The sequence below is a fragment of the Bombus affinis genome, chromosome 10, assembly GCF_024516045.1.
Source record: "Bombus affinis isolate iyBomAffi1 chromosome 10, iyBomAffi1.2, whole genome shotgun sequence".
Taxonomy (NCBI): Eukaryota; Metazoa; Arthropoda; class Insecta; order Hymenoptera; family Apidae; genus Bombus; species Bombus affinis.
In genome coordinates, this window is record NC_066353.1 from 4104656 (window position 1) to 4127307 (window position 22652).

Genomic DNA, 22652 nt, shown 5'->3' on the forward strand with positions numbered 1-22652 from the left:
CAGTCTCGAGTCGTTTTTAAGGAACAATTCATAGTTCTTCGGGTACTTTGGATGCTGCGCTTGGCAAAAGGTTCTCTATTTCCTCTATGTGCCTGCGACGACTAAAACCATTCCAAATTTTTTACCGAGAAATCTGAAAGTTCAAGTGCTGCAGGCAACGGTAGCGTTAAATCGAGGTTGTTTCTTCGCCTCGAAGAACTGTTCGTTCTTGCCCTTTCTGGAAGGTCTTGTGGCGGTTACCTATCTTATGGATCGCTAGCGTAATTAAAATTCTCGGAGATTTTGGTATCCGCCACTGAGAACAAAGTTTCGAAAGTTCTATATTATATGTAACACCAACGGCACATTAATTTGATACGTGAACAGCTGGGATGTATCAGTTAAACGTAGCAAATACTTCCTACGAAATGTTATAATCTTAGTATTCGTGTCTCTGCAGCATATCGTGGCTTCAAAGAAAACATTTACAACTTTAAATTATATTCTAGACACGACTTGACCTATTCGGGTGAAGTAATCAGTACTTTTGCAGTTAATTCGACTGAAAAATTCAATGGAACATTGTTAAAATTCATGAGACTGAACTGCGACTCAGTTATGCCAAGGACTTATTGAATCAAACTTATCCAATTATCTGTCGTTAGTATTAAACTATTCCCTTGTTCGCATAAACTTCACTTAATTTACTCTATATTATGTATTTAATGAGATTACACGTTTAATAAGCTTTCGAGATTACATATTCTTATTCTGCTTCTTCAATATAATTAATTTCATTATAATTATTCCAATAATTAAATCAATATAATTACGAACGTTACTTTTGTTATCACTAGACTGTGGGTATTTATGCAAATAAAGAAATGGAAGCTAAACGGAGGCATTTTTCAACTGTTAAATATTTTAACGTATACATATTTTAAGTACTTTATGTATGTATTATATATACTAGTATATATTACTATCAATTTTTAGTATTAATATATATCATTATACACATTCTATATTTTTAGACTTTTAAATTTCTCAAAATAAATACATGAACATCATATACATATATTTACTCTAATACAAATATTATGTGTCATACTTTTGAAATAGTTTCTCAAAAAGGAAAAAAAAGGAAAAACTTGATTCGCTTCACAATTATTTACAAATTTACAATTCTAATTGCAGCTCAGTACATCCATACTTACTCGTTGTTTAGATTTTTCCGCACGTTGATGTTCATTTTTTCGAAAGAAAAACGGGAGTGGAACGATGACAGGAAGCGAATTGTGGTAATGGCGCTCATTTACTTTACATCTAGTGCCAGATACCGTGGCAATTTCCGCAAACGAGCGCATTATGACTGTTTCTTACGTGGTAAGCAATTAAAATAACCATGTTGAATGGTTCGCAGCGAGCGTCATTCTTTGGCAGGGTTTCGTAAACAGCCGTCGATTATTTTCCACTTCGTGGACTGTAAATAGAAACGAGTGGTTTTCCGAGTGTAATCAACACTTCGAGATGACGTAGACCAATTCGTTTCCGCTGTCTCACAAACGGGCCGACATATTTCTCTCCCTCGTGCTTTTGGCCGAAGATTGAAGTCAGCTTTCGAACCCTTTGATCTCCTGCTCTCCTTGGCTGCTGCAATGCGAACGTTTGACGTAACAACTCGATGACGACGACATCTCACATTTGTTTCAGTTCGAAACTCTTTGATTTCGGGTTTCTTGACAGGACTCACACTTCGTTTCATCTCGCAATTCGGCTTAACTCAACCTTTTTTAGATGCTTGATTTGATTTAGGAGACGCTTCTCCCGCTGTTTTCTACCAAAGAGGATATCTGTTGTTAATTACTCTACGTACTCTTTTAAGATTATTCAAAATATTATGTAATATATAATTTGCATCTAATAATATTTAATTTGACGGGACGCAAAATTCGAAGTTATAATATGTTGAAAAATTCATTTCAACTACAGTTCTTGTTTCATGATACTTGGATCATAATTTATTATAAATACATAACTCGACGTTGTAAGACAAAGAGTTAATGTTATCAAAATTTCCCACTACAAACCACAATTAAAATACGTTTTTTATAACAGTCCTTGCAACATTTTTACGTTATTGTAATAATTATTGTTTTTACTAAATTCTCCATGACAATCCTTCGTTATAAGATCGTTCTGACTATTTCGAATTAATTACCAATCATCGTCGAGCATCCTAACTTATTCATTGGTCTAACCTGTTGATCATTAAAACGATCCTTTCGCTACGGAATATTTCATCTCGATATAAAGAAACGAAATATCGATCGAACGATGCAGAAGGAAAGAGAAGAAACGCAGATCGACCGTAATTCGCAACTATCCCCCATGAATGACCAGCCAATTGACCCCTTGTCCGTAGGCTAGCGTCGCTTATACCTTCATCGCTAATTAAGGACGGCACATCGACTAGCGGCACTCGTCGGTGGAGCTTAATGGAAATTAGTCCTGCCTCGCGATTTCCAACATCGCGCATCGGTCCTCGTAGTCTCATTAGTTCGTTTGAGCGTTCCGCAGGTTTCGATCGTTTCTCTGCAGTCCCGAATAATTCGATTGCATCTTGTATACGTTTACTTGAACGCCTTCTGAAGCGTGTTCTCGACACGGCCCTATTGTATTCACGAGCCGGCTAATTACACCGATGTCCGGCGCGCCCACTTCCTTCCGGCCGATCGACGCTCATTGAAGTTACTCCTCGCAGATTGACTTTACTGATGCCGTAAGAGAAATTTGGTATACCGCAGTGATTTAATTGGTGATAAGATATTCGAGTGTTTTGTGGCCTTTGGATCTTAAACGATTAAATTTTGGAGGGAAAAACAATCGAGAAGTATGCCGTTTGGATTTTACTTGGAATTTGTCAATATTGTAAGAGAAGATATATCGAAGGTATTAAGATGCGGTATATTCGAATAGTTCGTGAGTTTTTGGTTATATATTAAATGATCGATTTTAAAGGGAAAAGAAATCGATATAGGTGTTGTTTAGATTTTATTTCGAATTTCTCTATGGTACGATCTAGTTGGCAATGACATATTCCAGTGTTTCATGAATTTTTTGATCCTCGAATAGTAAACGATTAAATTTTGGGGAAAATTGAAATGAGTGTTGTTTGGATTTTATTCATAGTTATGAATGTACACGATCGTTGGAAATTCTGTTTCACTTGCGATTTAACCCATTGGAAACTAATGACGTATGATGTACGTCATAGGGTGCGTATCCAATCCAATTAATGACGCGTCATATTCTGCTTCTTAAATATAATTAATTTCATTATAATTATTCCAATAATTAAATTAATATAATTACGAACGTTATTTCTACGTTATCACTAGACTGTGGATAGTCGCGTCAGATGAAGAAATTAGAGTTATCGTTATCAGTCAGTATTAGAAAAGCAATCATGGAAACAGGATCGCGTAAAGTGTAATTGTGGAAGGCATTGTGTACGATTTAAAAGAGCTATTAGTGTCAAGCTAGAGAAATCCGATTACGGCAAACTGATCGTATTTCTAAAAGTTTGCATTACGATAAGAGGCGTGATAAGCGACGACGGAGTTGACAATTTTCTTGATATTAGGGCTTGAAATTCTTCGTTGCATTTTTCTTAGAGTAGGTAGTTTTCGACATAACTATTTGTAGAACTACAGTGAAAAGGGTAGATAGCGTCGTGAATAGTGTCTTTGAGTAATTAACAAGAGAATGAACTTCGCTAATTCAACTGTCTTAAATTAAAGTTCATACTTGCTTCTTTGTTGGAAGCAAATTCGCAGTCTCGCCTAAGCAAATAGATAATCCCTCTTTTTGGCAAATATTAAATTATTCTGGTGTGATGCTTTTTAAAGAGTATTGATTTTGCACTGGGTTCCGACGGTAAGAGAGGAAGCTACCAGTAAATTTGCACCCTTACTGCTCACGGTAAATGCTGTTGCTTCAATGTATCATAATCTCGGTCGGTTCTCGAATTTCTGTGTTACCGACTCCCGCGAATGATGCGTTCGTGGTCGAAGAGATGTCGTCTGTTTGATCGTTCGTCGTCTTAGAAATTTAAATCTTCAAAAGCAATCCCTAAAAGAATTTAAAATTTGTATCATTTCCATCTCTGTAGTATTCAATAATCAACATTCATTTACAAAATTTGGTAACAAACATACAGTATGTTTGATAAATTTGTAGTAGATAAATACTTTCTAGAGTTTCTGTGTTTTAATTTCAGAAGCTTCGGTTTAGTAATAGGTATCATTTTGTAAAGCTTGATACGTTAATTTATTAACTATCCAAATTTAGATCGCGAATGGAGGACGCACGAAAGTAATTAATTTACGCACCCTCGTCGTAAACACGCCATTAAGGAATGGCCTAGTAAAAGACTCTGAACGAGCGGACTATAAAGTATCGTAACGACTTTGATAAGCACCAGACAATAAAAGGAAGCACTGCCTATGTATTTGCAATAAGCTTTGTATCGCACGTAAACAAATTTCATATCGACTCCCGTTCTTTTCTTATAATAGCGAGAAAAATTACTCAAGTCGATCGAAGGGGTGTATATTAATGTATAGACATGATTTGCGAAGGATTTTCCTCACTCCTCCATTGCTAGCTTAGATAATGGTGTAAAGAACGTGACACGAACAGTCGGTGAATGAGTGGTGAATAGACTGACATAAAGCGAAACGTGTGAAGGGTGAAAAGTAAAAGAACATCGTGGAATAATCGTGAAATCAAAATATTGAATATTCGTCGAATATGCCCCCGACGACACCACCAGCCATGTGCTCGCTCTGTCCGCGCTCAAAGAAGGCTCAACACCCGAAGAAGCTCGTGCGATTTGACTCCATCGTTGACACGTTCTCTATCTCCGATTCGAATGCGATCACCAACCAGAGGGTAAGAGGATTAATTTGTAGTATTAGGTCATCCCATAAGTTTGTTCCGTTTTTCGAGCGGTTATATATGTTAAGATTGTTTACATACCTTTCAGTTTCATGAAAAAATGTAATATATCCCCCTCTCGTTGTACAACTTCTTCCCATTTTTCAAGTGCATTGGTCCCTTATCGCCGCATGTTTACAAATCAAAACATGAAATGTATACACAAAAGTCGGCACGAACTTGTGGGATGACCTAATACATTCCATGGAAAATAATACTTTACGATTTCCTTATGACCAAACTTTCTCTTTTTATTTTTGGCTATTTATTTATTTATTCATTTTAGTTTGTTTCATGATCGGTATTTATAGAAACTCCTTGTGTTAACTCCTTGTGTTATATAGTTATTCAGTTAACGAGTAGAATTGAGATTTAACTAATTTATAATCATTTAGACGCGAGATCAAAGAATCGGTAAAACGTGTGCTTGAACAAACGCGTGTACGCGAATTTAGCGAATCCGGGTCATGATAAGCGTAGTTAATGTAGCGTCGATTTGCAGTCGCGAAGTCCTTTAACATTTACACGCCATTACGTGATCAGCTTTTGAACATTAACGTATCTCTTTTCATGTACATTATTTATTTTATCCCTTTCAAGCAAAAACCATTAGACAGTCATTACCGATTCTCATTCTATTATAGAAATATTATATTATTCGTACACAAATATCATATTCCTCGGAGATTATCTTTCAAATTTTATAAATATATCGATTTATCCATTCATCATTGCTAAAACATATAGGGTATCCTATTGTATGATCATAGTACGATAACACAATCTAATGAAAAATTGTAACTAAAGCTTCGAAAAAATGTCTAACGCTAAGAACGAATATATAACTGATACAAACAAAAGCTTCCAATCTTCAGCTTCGAATGTACTCTTCAAAGATTCAAGACTTCAGACCAATTTTCTTCGTACAAATTTAAAGGAAGCGGGCCATCCTATTCCGTTCGACGAGTTCTAAGGTCTCTCTTTTGGCCCGATTGAAACTCGTGTTTCACCGGGCGCTGGTAAATCATCTGGCTGCGTGAAAAATTTAGCGTGTGCTGCGGGGGACGTTTGCCATGCACAAAGTGTCGTGAAACGTAGCTCCGAGTCTTATCGCAATGCCTTCGAGGCCAGTGGCGCGCGGTGAAAAAAGAGTTTGCTGCCATAGCTGCTATCTTTACGACTTTTCGATCGACGAAGGTGACACGAATGCGGGACACGTTATAAAAGCTTCCAGAATAAATGGCGTCTTGCGAAGTCGGGCGTTCGCTTAGCGGCTGCAGACATCTTTTTTTGCTTAAACGATTGACGAGGAAAAAAATATTGTTTCGAATATTGGAAATGTCCATTGAAGTGTTCGATTCGATAATTATCCCCATTCATTATGTTAATAATTGTAAGAAAAATGGAATTCTCTGCTGTTTATTGAATTTTATACTACAGAATCGAATATTTTTATTTATATATTTTTATTTTTTTAAAACAATATGTTAGATAAGTAATTACGCAGAAAAATATAGAAGCTCGTGTTCTATTTATTGATTTCGAATTTGATACTACAGAGGAAGGAAGTTGAAGGTGAGCCACAGTTGCGCCACTTTCATTAAAATGTCAGCGTGCAGAAGATGCCTGCTGAGATCGTGGGTATTTCAGTTTATAATCAAACCCAGATACATATACATATTTACACGACAATTAAAAAATATTAGTACAATGTTAACTAGCAGAATTCCGTTTCTGAATTATTACGGACTATTATACAGGAAACTAGAGGGTCCTTCAACAATCTTCTATCGATATGAAGTCTTGAATTACTCAATAACTTATGCATTCATCGAAAATCACTTATGAAAATCACTAGCGATGTAACATGGATCCTGCGAATTTTTCTCTTATTCGAACATATCCGCACAAGATAAAAACTTCGGATATGTTCGACAATCCTTTCCCCCCTGTTGAAACCGTCGAAATCATCGAAATCATCGAAATGGATAAAAGGTAGGCGTGGTTCCGGAACTGGTCGTCGTCAGAGAAACAGCAGGTGGCCGATAATGTCCTCCGGGAAAGCTAAACCACCGCCATTCTCTTATGATAATACGAGTCCGTGTCTGGACCGATATTCCCCAAATGTAAATCAGTCGACTTTCCCGATTTCGTACTGTCGATATCCGACCGCCTACATTTTCTCCATCTGCCTACGCTCTCTCTTCTCTTTGCGTTTATTAAAACACTCCGCCTGATCCGTACGTTTTGTCCCAGGGGTAACATCGAGTACGCAAGCGACATCAACGATGGTCGTTCCATTTGACTATAAGAGGGAACTTGTGCTGTGGATTTTTTCGGAAACTTCTTGGAGTATTGGTTTAACGGTAGAACTACAAGAACGATTGAAATGGCCAATGTGTAAATTCTCATAGAAATTTTGTAGATTTATTACTAAACCGTAAATGTGCATGTAAATTCATAGTATTATGCACATAAGTGGAGAAATGCATTTAATGCTAAGCAGGCATTTATTTTATCTATTAAATTTTAAAGGAGTGTTATTCTTTGAATATTTTATATATCTTTACATACTATGTGCATTTTGTTTATTTTCACACCTTTAGGTTTCCAATAAACGCTTAGACATTCGCTGTGTATTTATAATATCTTTTGTGCACTTTTGTGGATTTACGGAATTGTGGATAAAACCAAAAATGGAACGTGGTTGCGTCTCTGTTTAGGCGATAAGAGTATTTCGAAGAGCGGATGAAAGTTGTCGATTTGAAGTTTCTAATTTGATTAAAGTCATTCTTTCTTAAAATTGTAATTGCATTGTATTAAGTTACTTTCATGCACTTGGAACAGTAAATCTCAACAAATGGTAAATGTTGCTGCAAGCGGAAGGACAAGATTAATCGATCTACTCCGTTATTATTGGATTATTTATTCTACTGCTTGCTATTAGAGACTGATAAGTAGCCAACAGTGTTAACGACAATATTACAATCGATCGTTGTCAAGCATCCCTCTTACGATTGATGCTTACCCCATGTCACTTCCAGCTGACTGATGACGATTCAGCCGATAGGCTTCTGCTTTTCTGAATAACAGGCTTCTTAGGAAGTAACTTAAGTATCCACTATGCGATAGATGAGATACTTGTAAAAACTCGCGTAAAACCACTTACAAAACCTGAGCTTACAATTTATCTTGCAAATTTTTCGTTACTGTACGACGGTCGATATGTAGAAGTGAAAAGTGTGAAATAAATTATTTATTATTTTTTTATTATTATGAAATTAAATATTTCAGCATGCAATACGTATATACTCTATACGTATTTCACACTTACATACGTATACGTTTTATCTCGTAGGCGTTCATCACCGGTGACGATTGTATAGAGAAATTCTACGTTTTCTACATTATTGTACATTGAAATATTTATAATTAGCAGATTCTCTGATATTCGCAATTCATTTCGAAATTCGAAATCGAAATTTAATGGTTTTATACGATACTACTAAACTTTTTCGCTTTTTGAGTCTATAAAAGAAATAAAATCAAACAACGTCGGCTTGACTTCTCCAATAAGTTGTACGTCTCTCTTCTTTCTTGGCACTTAAGAATGAAAAAGATCGCGACACAAAAATCGAGCGAATCGCATCCCCCAAGAAAGGGATCAGGTGTAATCCTCTTGACACGGGATCGGCTAACACTTCGAGTAGTTCGAGGAACTCTCGAATAACAAAGAGTCTGCCAACTGACACGGATGGAGGGGTCCTTCCCTGTTCGATCTCGAAACTCCTCGATTGTTCCTACCATCCTTTCAAACCTTGATAATTTACTCGTACATACGCCATCATTTTCGATCATCTGATCAATTCCACGATTTACTTTATGTTGAACGTTTAGTTAATTTAACGGCGTTACACATTTACAAATAGCTTGTAGAGACAATAATTTTACAATAACAATCAGATATATAACAAACCTAGAATTTATATCCTAGACGATTAGATTCTCTGACAGTTGAATCACAATTAGTTTCATTGTCCAATTTCATTAGTCCAATTATGGCATTGTCACCATTAAAGTCTTGGGGGAAAGACAGTACATTTCTTTCTCTTCAACCGAACTACCAATATAGAATTTACCGTTACAAAACATATTAACGGAAGATGGGTCCACAAAGATACAGATCAATCATAGCAATATATGTACATTCATAAGACACAGCACACTAAGAAATAAATAGAAGTCATACCAACGTCACTCAAAACTTCTAGGCTACTCCTATCTATTTGTATATAGTCTTATAAATATATATATTTTGCACAAAATATTTATCTCTTTACAATCAATATATTTACAACCATTTTCAAAATTAATTTATTCGAAGGCTCACGAGGTATCTGTAAGGCTTTTATCTCATCTGTCGTCGCTTTGCTTCGCGAAAATCGATCTGGCAGACGTGTCTCTTTGCTAGTGTAACAATCGAAAGGAGGCTTTCACCTAACTGGCTCCAATTAACAAACGTTCCGAATAATCAGACGGCGTTGTTAGAGGTTAAATTATTTCTAGGTCTACGAGTCTCCAGTGTGCAATTGCCGATAGCCCTCTCGAAATTCCAGTTTGGTCCGACATAATAATGAGAGACGATGAAAATGACGCGACGCGAAATAAATTCAAATTTCAGCTGAATTTATCGCCCAGTCGTTCTCGCATCTAGGTTAATGTAACAGCTTGTGTAACATACAGCCGATTAATTTTGATAAAACGGTATCGCGACGTTGGCGTTATTGTCCGCGATATATAGTAGTAGGATAGTAATTTGTCAAAAAATGACAAGAAGAAAGGAGTGATACAAATTAATGAGTCACCCTTCTCTGGTCACCCTCGGACACAGTCGTATATTTTAACCCAGCGATTCCAAAATGAAGAATCGTGTTTTCTATATATTCGCGTTTTGAACGACCGTCGTTCACGGCCTCGGTGATTAAGAGGAAAGTTGGAAATTGCGAAATGCTTCCTGTCCACTTGGTTTTTGGGTTTTAACTACTAGAACTGGCTAGAGGGACAAACGTTTCTCGTAAGTCTTGACCTACTTTTTCCTTTAATTTCTTCTAGCAAACGGAACCTTTTATATCCGCCGCAATATCTTCGTGGTAAAGTGGGTGACTTGTGAAAATTTGCTTAGGCTTTAGAAAAGTATTTCCTTGAATTTATCGCTGTAAAACGTACTATCGTATATACGAATTATTTACTAATTATTCAATACTCTTGTTTGTTACAGGTGAGTTTATAAATATTTCCAGTTTTGGCCGCATTAGTGTAAGTAGCACTTTGTTCGTGGAATTACTCGCTTACGTAGAATGTGTTTTGTCCTGCACGTTTCGAATCTTCATTTAAAATTTTTCTAAAGGTCTCCTCAGTACTACGAAAGTCCCTTTGTCATAATCGCTTGATCTTTGAGAGGAAAAAATCATAACCACGGATCAAAGAGACAACAAACAAAGGACAAAGCGCTTATTAGAATTATGTAGTTGAAAAATGCGCTTACCACGTTTCTACGAAGGCGAAATTAATTTCCTGTACTACAAAGAAGGATATGAGGAGAATGGCGTGCAGGTCCACTTCAAAGGTGGTCTAATGCTGTCTTGTATAAAACAAGAGAAAAATTTTAATACCGGGGCATGCAGTTGCCCATTCATTCTGAAATGGCTTGCCTCTTTGTAAAGACTAAGCGCGATTCTTATTCGAAAAGAAATTAATTGGATTACCATACGAAGTTAGGTAATTTAAACACAATAAAGACTTCTTTTCTTATGAATACTTTATTTATTCTATTTAATATTGATTTATATTATGTAGTAAGGATTGTGTCTCTGTTACATTGAAAAATAATTACACTATACATTCAAAAGTTAAAATATCTTTAAAAAAACTTGTTTCCATTTCCAATAACAAGTTCTCAAGGACTCAACATTTACGAAATTCACCATATAGAAAACAATATATACCGACACATAGTAAGCGACACAATATCATTTCAAGTTTAAACTTAGGCAGACCGAAAAAGAAAGCACACGTCTCCGCGAAAGAAACCTACGAAAGTTCTGAGAACGTTAGCTGCTATCACCAGCAGCCGCTTTATCGACGACGAAATCCCGTATTGTTCTCGGTTCTGTCCGAGGCCATTCTTTTCTGAACGATATTTAATCTGTCCGGTTCGTTTCATGGTATAAATGAAAACTCCGGATAACCGAAAACACCCGACACGTTTCTTATCCCGACCTAAATTACGACATCTGTTTCTTTGCCCCTTGTCTTCCTCTTTACCGACGTTTTTCGACTTCTACCATTCCTTTACAATCGATCGAACGCATAGAGAATTTTAAGTCGAAACGTGCCCACAACGAACCGTGTTGGCTTATCTCGATATGAAACATGCGTCTGTGTTACCTGTAAATATCGTTAACGAGCTATATTTCTCCTAGTTTTGACTTTGATCCCAGTTTTACTGAATTGCGTTTTGTTTACACTCTCTTTTTTTTATTTTTTTGTATTTTCGATGTTTATAATAATAGTATTTGTAATCTTCTCTGTTTGATAATTATAATAATAGTAATGATTTGTTTCCCCATTGGGATTATAATGTTCCGTTACTTATACAATAGTGCTGATTCTGTATCTCCTTATACTTAAACTATTTCATCCTGTCTCATCCTATTTATACCTAGATTTAATCGTTTTATTGCTATCTTAATTCTTATCTTGCTTTATCAGTATACGATAATTGTAATATTTAAGTCGTCATATTTTATAATCATTGACTCAGACAGATATTTTACATTTATTATTGAAGTTTCATTTGAATATTATTAGGTCATCCCATAAGTTCGTGCCGACTTTTGTGTATACATTTCATGTGTCGATTTATAAACATACGGCGATAAGGGACCAATGCACTTGAGCTTAGCTGATCGAGAACAGGCTAGAGCAGATTTTCGTGGGTATAAGATCGTAATATAGTGAACACAATGACTTCTAACAGTAAAAAATCATGAGTGAAATGCGTATCCATTTTCGACATCTCATGTTCTCATATATATCTCATATATGAATTTCGGAAAGGAAGTTCTGTAACAATTGCCACGAAAAACATATGTGCTGTTTACGGAAAAAATGCGCTTTCATCTCGCACCTGTAGGAAGTGGTTCCAACGTTTTAGAGCTGGGAATTGTTGTTTAGAAGACGAGGAACTCTCCGGGCGTCCTCCTCAGAAAAACGAAGATAAAATTCGGGATCTTGTTGAAAAATCACGAAGTTTGACTTTGAGTTTGAAGTTTGTTTAAAAAAATTGGGGATGGTGTCAAAGTTGAACGTTTGGGTGCCCCATGAACTTACGGAACGGAAGCGTTACAAAAAAATTGTCTGAAATTAATTGGGAAATTTTACCACATCCCCCATATTCCCCAGACATTGCCCCATCTGATTACCACTGTTCAGAGTATTACAACACTTTTTAGTAGGTAAAAAATTTGAAAATATTGACATTCTCAAAAATAGCTTAGCAAATTATTTTAAAGAAAAACAAGAGAACTTTTATCGAGACGGAATAATGGCCCTACCAGAAAAATGGGAAGAAGTTGTACAACGAGAGGGGGATTACACGTTTTCATGAAACTGAAAGGTATGTAAACAATCTTAACATATATAACCGCTCGAAAAACGGCACGAACTTATGGGATAATCTAATATTTTATCAAACCATTCGAATTTAATCAGATAGGAATAAAAGACCTTGGGTCTTCGCTTTATCGTTATAAAATAAAATATTGAACGCTCGTGACAACAATGACCCAGCCTTTGCTACGCGAACATTGACTTTCATTTTCTCTTCCCTTTAATTTCCCTTATATAATTTCCATTTTTTTTTTTTTTTTTCTTTTTTTACAAATAATATTCCTTAATAAAAAGATGAAAATGTATGTCTTATCTGCCTTCCAACGAAACATATATCTTATTTTATATATTTCGTAAATGAAAATATATTTTATTTTATACATTTTATAAAATGAAATATTCAACATATAACTATAATGATCCAGTATTTACTGGACGAAAATTAATTTTCATTTTAGCTACCTTTTAACTTTTCTTACTTACATAATATTCTGTAAATAATATTGCCTAATAAAGGTAAAAATGTATGTCGATTAGAAGGAGATTTCAGAAATTTCCTGTTAATCATACACGGAACGCTGTACCCTTTGTTATCTATCTTCCATCGCGCAAAGCGTCCGGGATAATTTCACGTAGATCCTGGAGAATGACGTTTTTCATGCTAGTATTCGAGGTTCATGGCTGGCCAGAGCGCATGTTCCACATGCCCAGTCGTCGTGGCCGTTTCCACGGACTAATGAACGTGAAACGTAATTGGCAGTTGCGTGCAGCTTCAATTAACGTATTACAAGCGGCGCTCTGTCGGATAGTTTGTGAATTTCGTACCAAATTCTTGCTCTGTGACGACACGCTTTAACGGTTCTCTGTCGCGCACCCCCTTTGCTTCCGTTCGTTTTGTATTAGCTTGCACAGGGCGGAATTATTGACACGTTTGCTCGTATATGTGTCACAAATATTTGCCGGTATATGTGCGCATGAAAGTTTCGCCGGAGCTGGAGAATCGCTTCCAAAACCTTGATCTAAATTAGTTGATCGGCTGGCAAGTGTCCATTTCCTCGGCAAAAATACCTATAAATCTTAGCCCGCACCCCCGTCTCTCCATTGAATCTTGCAGTCAATCTCGTAACCGGTTATCGCTATTCTAGTATTCTACGGTCTTCCTTGAAATTTCGGGAAATTTCTGAACGTTGCTTTAACGTGATGGAAAATAAAAGATGAAAATAGCGAGGATTTAGAAATGTATAGAAGGACATTATAAGCACATTAACTGCTGCAATTTTCAAATTATTTTGTATAAACCGTCGCTTGTTCCAACATAATGCGTTGTTATATGATATGTATCTTATTAATGGAATTAAATTATCAGCGCTTTGTGGTGCATTCCCACTGCTTTACGTTGTTACTATGATATTAAAAGTACATAGATATTATAAACTTTATTGTTTTTTACCGAGATATCTTAATTAATTCCGGCATTATTAGTCACTGGAGATCTCTATGCTGTCACTGTCAAGTCCATTGTCAGCCACCGGTGACCCCTATGACAGTTAATATGTCGATAAAGTGCATGCGCCAGCAACTAGTCTCTGAAGCAGCAAAGCGTACCGAGTAGATATCACTAACAATGAGCTGGTAATGTGCTAAATTAAACTTCTAACTTATTAGTCATCAGACATTCCATTGAAATTAGATAAACCGTAGTAAACTAATACAGAAAGCGAGCAAATACGATGAATCAACTCGTGTATTAGTCATACTTCAATCGTCGCTACGATCGAATCTTTTTATTATTAACGCCCGCTTAATCTGAGAAAAGAACGGCTTAAAATAACAGAAGATACGTTAATATATTTTAACGGACTTGTCGAATATTGAATATTTATTCAACGAGTGGAGATTTCATTTGCAAAGGGAAGTAGTTTGATTCAATGGTAAAATGAATTGATAACCGATTATTAGGTATACGATCGTATTAGTTATGCCAGATTGATCGCGTAACTACACTCGATGTTTTGGCTGATTTTTACTCATTAATCAGATCCACGGGATTAAGTGAATTCGGGATATCGCACGGCATTATAATCCCAAAGCGATGTTATGTACAGAGAATCCCGTGTTTTATCAGAACGCGTAGTTATGCTAATCGATTTCAGGCAGATAAATCCATTACACGTTGGTGGCGACACATTTTGAAACATTGATTTATCTGTGTACGCGTACTTAATGAATACTAATCAATTTAATGCGACCGATTTTATACTTAACGTCGCTTTGTAGAAATTCCACTCCGGAAGTATTTGCAAGGAGAAATTAATATTTCGTAATTTCTTAACCAGCGATACAAAAATTGTTATAAAAAGAAAAGAGTACGCAATTTAAAATTTTTATATTTCGCACTTACGATCAAACTTTCAAATTTTCAAATTTAGATTCAGATTAAATTCATCATAGATAAGAAGCAACTTAAACGGCGATGAATCCAAATTCGATAAATCTCGAATCTTCCAAATATGTATCAATAATTGAAATACAATATGTAACCGATTTTCTTTGGAACGGATTTCAACGAGATCAGTTTTACGCTGCGATCGACGGCCCTCTTTTCGCGCTAAGTTTTTGTACTCGAATCTCGTATCGAGCCTTTTATTTCCGCAAGCGAGAACGTCACGGCAATAGCTTTGATCTCTTTGGAGTGCACTCGAATCGTTCGCCAAGGCCATAGGAATTTTTCGCTTCCCCACAGTCGATCCGCATTGACGTCCCGTTTCATGCAAGGACGAGCCAGGTCGTTGGGTAATGTACAATGCATTTTCCAGGTGGCAAAGAGACGCATTTTCTTCGTGCAGTCATCAAGGCAGACCAGAGGTTCTCGAAACGCGCGGAGTTAAAGGGCTCCATCTCGAAAGAAACGTCAGTCGACGAAAGGGTTTCGATGTTAACAGCTTCGTGGATACAAAAAGCAAGAAATAAAGAGCAACGAAACGAAAAGGGGTAGAATTTTGGGTTGTTTGCACGATGGTAATCTATGGATGCCTAGCTTGATGTTGAGAGATTTTCAAGAAAATAGTAACGTTACGCAAATTGAATTTTCCAGGGTAAAATTCGTATTTACTTCAACCATATGGTAATTCGCTTTGAAATTTTAAGCAGCGTGTTCTCTAACCTTCGTGTCGTGTTCCCTGACCTTTCAAATATATCGAGATCGATTAGAGATAAACGTTCTCCTCGAAGCTTTCCCATTTGGTCAGGCAGATCGCACGGAGATAGTGGACGGACGCTCGTATAATAGTTGGATAAAGCGTTTCATGCACTACATCACCGCATACATCAAGGGAAAAAAAGGCTGGAAAATAGAGGGGAAGTAAACTAGTAGCGTTTAATGGAGAACAATCTGAGTTACCTCGTGCTGGGCTATTTCTTTAACTATCATCCATCTTCTTCGAATGAACATCATCTTAATTTTACCAAAATTACAAGTTTCTCTCGTCGAATTGTCTATCTTTTATCATTTTAATTCTTAAGTGGCGCTCCTAATTGATATAGATTGTAGATATTCTTCCTTCGAAGGGAAAGTACCGAGATTCGTCTTTCTCTACTATTTTTACGAATAACCCTCCCACGCTAGTTTTCCTACGCCATGTCAAAGAGATGCTCATAGCAGGACGGGCAAAAGCGAGATTCTATCCCGCTAATTTCTCCCCGACTACGATAAATCAGTATGCAAAAGAGCAATAACAGAGATTAAAAGTGAATACGAATTCAACATGTGTTTTATGAACGCCGCTTTTATCTCTGAATTCGTTTTTTCAAGTAATTATTTTTTACACCGTTCTCTTCTTAGAGTAATACTTTAATTTTAGTACATTGCTCGACTTCGTTTCCATTTATGTAAAACAAGCAAAACGTTACGCTCAAATTCAACACACGTTTTTACAAATAGATATAAAATATCTAATAAGTTACATGTAACAAACAGTAAATAAGTTATTGAATATAACTTTCGTAATCCATCCGTTCAATGACGTTTAACGTCATGTCGAGGCAAAAATTCTGGGAAGATCGAGTGGCAAGAGCGAAAGGGAAAGACAAGGCCTGGATGTTATCGAGGATATCATCCCCGTAATATACCGAAGCGTCTTGTACTTTGACGTCTTCAGAAGCACATTTTTTACGCTCTGTCAGGCAAAGCCAGCGGATTATTTTTCCGTTTTCCTCGACAGCGCACTGCCTAGGAATAGGAAGATGAGCTGAGAAGTTGTTTGGACACGAGATCTCCGTATTTTTCTCATCTCCGCCACGCCATTTCCCCTCCTTTCCTCATTTTTTTTTCAAAGGGATTACTTCGGCTAGACTAAATGACGGTAAGAGCTACGTGAACGTACCTTCCAAGATGAACATATAACAGAGAATTAGATATCAGTCCGCCTATGCTCGATGTTAAGAGTACCTTTATAGGAATACCGTTCTAGGAATTCGTAACTGGAATTTTTGATCTTTCAAGATGGACAATACCGATGCTTGTTATTTATTTATTTATTTATCTCAGGTAGAACAAACAGATAGACCGATCTCGCGTCTTCAATTCACGATGCAAGAATAACACGCGTTTGATTGAAATAGAACGAAGAGTTTGATATAGCGTTTATTGCGCCAACATGAAAAACACTTGACAGGGAGGCTCTTGTTTCCACGGTTTCATTGGCGAACGGTAACAATTATTCGGTAAAATGATACAATTATGTTACAATTATCGAAGTCGTTATTTCAATTTGGTTAGATCGTTACTCACAACCATAGACATATATGGTCATAATGCATTCGATATCGGAAAACAAGAAACGTTTTTGTTCCTTATTCATACGGTGCCCGTGTAATTAAAAAACTACAAACGTATCGAGTCGAATCGATCCTGACTAATCTATATCAGTTGTTATTTTGTAGAAACCAAGAGTTCTTATTACAGTTTATTGTATGTATTCTTATTTGCTTTTTAAATCTTTACGTGCAGAGAAACGTACTAAGTGCCCGTAATCTATTATCGAATAGATAAAAAATTTGCAACAAAATTAATAAAATACTTGCAAGTACATTTGCAATTCAAGAAAATTCAATAATACTATTGATATATGTTTTGCAATATTAATCTGAAGAATAAAAGCTTATTTGTGCCTAATCGAACATTATATCTAAAACCTGGGTGACTTCACTAAATTCGACAACACAATTCTCAACTTTGATTTTTATCGCACAATCAATACTCGAAAGTACATTGCAAGTCATAAATATTAAGAGCTCTACCATTTTACTTGCCTATTTAACGTTAAGACAACGGAATATTAGGACTCGTTATATTTATTTGTTGGAAATCTCTAACAAATTTCAATTTAAATTAATTAAAATACAAATCTTGTATTTTATTATGAGATGCGTATGATATAAATGAAATACCAGATTTATAATAAAATAATTCGAAACTGAAAGCAGTGAAAAACATTCAATTTATACTGGATACCAATAAATATCCTAATACTTATAGTTAGCAGTGTAATTTTCAAAACCAAATTGCAATTAAATATTGCTTTTAATATCCTACTCTGTGTCTTACGATCGGCGTCTAAAAGCAACTAGGATACATTTAAACGTTAATCTCGGTACATTCGAGCAAAGAACACCTTGGAAGCGAAGCCTACTCAAATATTCATTGAGGTGGTAATATCCGGTTTTCTGGCAGGGCCTTGGCACCTTGTCGTCTTCTTCGTTGCCGTCGTCATTGTCACTGTCAGGGAAATTTGGAGAGGGGGAGGGGGATGATTTTTCCTATAGTGGGCATCAAGTTGTTTTGAAGCGAAAAGAGAGGTCGAAGGCGAGGGCTGAATTGCGCCGGAGATACGTCTGGCTAGCGGTGGTGAACGTGGCTGGGGGTGTAGGTGGTTGTGGATCGCGTGTGGGGGTAGATCTTGCGCCGTCCAACCCAGCTGGCAGCATCCCTCGGCACCCCATGGCCCGCCGAGCGAAAGCACTGGCAGTCATTCGCGCGGATCCAAACACGCGGGATCTGTTCCTGTCTTCCGGGAACGTTCGTCCGCAGCTTCGTAGTCCCGCGAACGTCACAGCCTCTTGTTTTGCCTTGTCTTGTTGAGACAACATCTCTCGCGAAACCAGTGTACCCTTTTGCGTTTGCATAATCGTACTCCCAATTTCTTCTTTTTTTTTATTTCATTTTGCCTTGTATCGAGAGATCCTTTCAGGAACAAATTTCCCAGACGTTTCGTTGTTGCGTTGTTAGCTTGAAGACAGAGCTCGAAGGTTATTAGATAATTAATCGAAGTAGATTCTCTTTTGATAGATGAATAAGCTTTAACGCTGAAAATCCAGAAGCTTCGTGAATAATATACGTCACTATCGAGTTTTCGCTGTCCGAAATTTTGGTTCTCGTATTTACCGCGGGAAAATGTGATTTTTTAAGCATACGAGTACTTTGTGTTATTGTACGTTGAACATTCTCGAACAGTGTGAATATTGTGAATAGGTAAACATTAATGGGTATAGTTTCGTTTTCGAAGTCCGCGCAATGGTGTAGGGAAAAGAGAGTATTCGACGGACAACGTCACACGGATATGCGTAACGATTATGCAGGGAGCGCGCGCGGTCGGATTGCGCTGCACAATGGTTGCTGCACATTGAATCGCAATTCCAAGGTCACAAATCTAACGATTCCTTCGCGGATCTCACGTGGTACGGTCGTCACCTGCGCGTTTTGCCTTGAAAATTCAACTTTACAGTTGGCTGAACCTTTTCCGAATCGGCTCAACGGGAAATCGAGAAATTCTCTGTGAAAGTTTGACGTTAATCCAGGAATGAAAATAGTATATTACTAGAGAACTATTGAGACGTTACCAACGTTTATTTAAAAAATGTAGAAAATACAGATATTTAACGTAACGATACGTGAAATATAATTATTCACGATGACATTGTAAATTTAGAGTATTATTATTTTATTTATTTATTACGTGTATTATTATAGTATATCGTGATAAGAAGCTCAACGAAACGTTTTTAATCGAAAGAGTAACTTCAAAAAGTGAAAAGCGACATCGAAAATCAGAGGGGATTGTGCAGTCTAGACGTGATCTGTACTCTGTTGTATGAGCTGCTGTGTTGTCGTAGTGAAAAATAATCGGTTAGCAACCTGGAGTGCCAATGCGGATCACGTGTGCCGCCCGTCTTCATGGGGATGGGCTTTAACGATAAGAAGCTGAGGAGATTACGAAGATTGCGGCTCTTTGGCCGCGCCAAAGTCTACCTCACGGTCCGCTGGCCACAGCTGGTGGGTGCTTAGAGCAATCGCATGTACATTTTCCCTGCTGTCTCGTTTTCCAATAATTGACATGCGCGAGAAAAGAGCTAAATCCCTTTCCTTGCAAGTTAGATCGGTCTTAGACTTCTAATCTAATTTGATATTATCGGCGTAGACATAGTTTAAATGTGAATGAATGAACTAGTACCTTTTTTGTTAGTATTATTATTATTATTATTATTATTATTTATAGAAATTAGAACTTTCTCTTTTTTTACTTAGTATTGTAATTTACTGACACCATGAATATTGAAAATGTTCGTGTGAATATTATCTTTGTGACCTGCAATTTCGAGAGGTGTTATGGAGAGAAAAAGATAAGACATTTTATTTGCGTGGTTGTGAGCTACATTAGGAAACGAGTTCCAGAAAACGTTAATTGTACGTGATGGTTATTAGGGGATGAAAGTTCACGTTTGGATACACAACTGTGGCATTCAAAACGCACATCACGTAGAATACGTTGATTTCCAGCTGGAATAATCATCGAGAATAACAGTCTGCGAAAATCGAGATAATACTAATGTTTCGACATTGGAACATCTTATTTCGCCCTTACGTTCTTTGTTAATAATAATTTTCAACCTGATGAGAACGATCAACCACTGAAATTCCGCAAACAACATTTCTAGTTGAACGAAATTTTAATTTTAGTATGATTATTTTTTCATATCAAAGATATTCTTGCCTATCTTTTACAATTCTCAAACAACTTTGAGTCGTAAAATCCATAAATTATAATTATATTATGCTATCAAACGAAGGTTACGCGATTTTTCAGTTCACTGTCCGCTACTTTGATAAAGAATCTCGCTTTACACAGTTTACATCGGCGCTATTTTTGTTCGGTATTTTCTCAGTGTCGTCGATGTCCCTTGTAATAATGTTTGATATCGTGTGGCTTATTTTTGCTCCAGCAGCTCCATTAATAGGCGCAATTAAAATTCCCTTCGCGCTCAGGCAATTTCACAGCCAAGGAAATCTCGGACCCTCGTTTCTGTTTATTTTTATCATGCCAGACTGTTCGGTAAATATTCTCAGAATTCTCCATGATTATTAGCGATTTTCCACCTTGGATATGTATATATACATCATAACGAAAACTCATTCTTACGGAACGTTATCTGAAATGAACTATAAGCAGCTATAATATTCTACGAATTCGTACATTGCGGAATAATTAAATTAAATATTAATTGGAATTCGAAATTAATGTAATCGTCTGATGATAATAATATGTGAATATCTTCAATCATATTTTACACTTCGAATTAAAAGCGAAATTTTGATCATAATTTAAAGTGATAGTCTTTCATGTAAATAAGGCGTTTTAATTACGTTTGAAGCAGTATCGTATGAAACGATTTAAGTTTTACAATTTCATATAAGTCCTGGACAAAGTAACTAACAGCTTGTACGGTATTTCGAATTTATTTTCTTCTCTGAAAGTCGCGTATAATGTACGATGTAAGTGACAGCAATTTTGGTGGCCTACCGTCCCTTAATCTGATTTAAGCAACGTCAGGATCGGATGTAGACACGATTTCTCGCGTTTGTAATTTTTGCTCCCCGCCATAGCACACAGTTTACCCGTGGAAAATCTGCCCACCCGACATCCACAGAAAGTCAACGTTGAGAATGCAGGGTATTTCCGTCACGTGCATCTCTAAACACGACTATGCGGCTATTCCATTCGAACCGGATGTCCGAGATATGCGGAGTTCTTGCGCGACGTTATACCACCTACGAATATCTTTAAAATGATCTTGAAATTTGTTAACCTTGAAAGAGTCATGCCGATATTTTTTTCATTGATGAAGCAAATGTTAAGAAACATTTGGAAGATTCTTTTATTATTATTTATGAAACAAATTGATCGACTTCATGTTTTGTAAATTTCGTGTTTGTAAATTTCCGAATATTATTATATGAGTATACCTATTCATTAGTGTTCAATTAAAAAAAAATATAACTTACCTTCATGACGATAATTACGTAGTAAACTCTAACATAAATTTGAAAGAATAATGCTTATAATTCTCTCTACTTCCCAGTTTGTGAAATTAATCAACGTGACTTCTAAACAATTCATATATCATTGATGGAAGATTGATTATGTTTGCGCTTGTTCGTAAAGTTCATAGTAATAACTGTAGTGTTTTATTAGCTAATTAAAAATTAGTAACGTTATGAATGAAGTATCGCGCGTGTTTCGTGCGGAACGGGAACCTTGATTTACGAGCAATAACGTTTCAAGAATAGCCGAGGCAGCGTGGAAAAGTGGAAGTACCTAATCCAATATCACGCGGGTTGTCTCAATCAATTTCTTAATGGAGGGCGGGATGAAAAATTCAGAATTTCATTTTATGAAACAAGACGGATCCGTCGTAACAAGCGTACCAGCCATCGATTCGATTTAGCTTGGAGATACGTAGAGGATCGCCGGCTGTTCTTCGAATATATTCAACGCAACGATACCGTAACTACTGCACGTACATCCAACAAATTTCAACAGCGCGGGGCCTTTTTATTCTTTTACGCTTGTGGATCCTCGTAACGTGATGGACCACCATTTTCTGACCTCTTCTCCTTTCGAAACTGAATTTTCCGTACGTGCATACGCTCCGTTAAAATATTTCTC

The 22652-nt window shown here is 36.6% G+C and overlaps 1 protein-coding gene across 24 annotated transcripts in view; it reads left to right on the plus strand.

Annotated features, from left to right (window-relative positions):
• The window catches only part of LOC126921458 (disks large 1 tumor suppressor protein), a 538419-nt gene that overhangs the window by 341081 nt on the left and 174686 nt on the right, over window positions 1–22652 (plus strand). Inside the window, exon 2 of one of the 24 annotated variants that reach the window (XM_050733104.1) lies at window positions 4333–4935. The exons of the other annotated variants lie outside the window; for them this stretch is intronic. Coding sequence (XP_050589061.1) covers window positions 4795–4935 — 141 coding nt within the window. The 5' untranslated portion in view covers window positions 4333–4794. The remainder of the gene's footprint in view (window positions 1–4332; window positions 4936–22652) is intronic. 24 annotated transcript variants of the gene reach the window in all.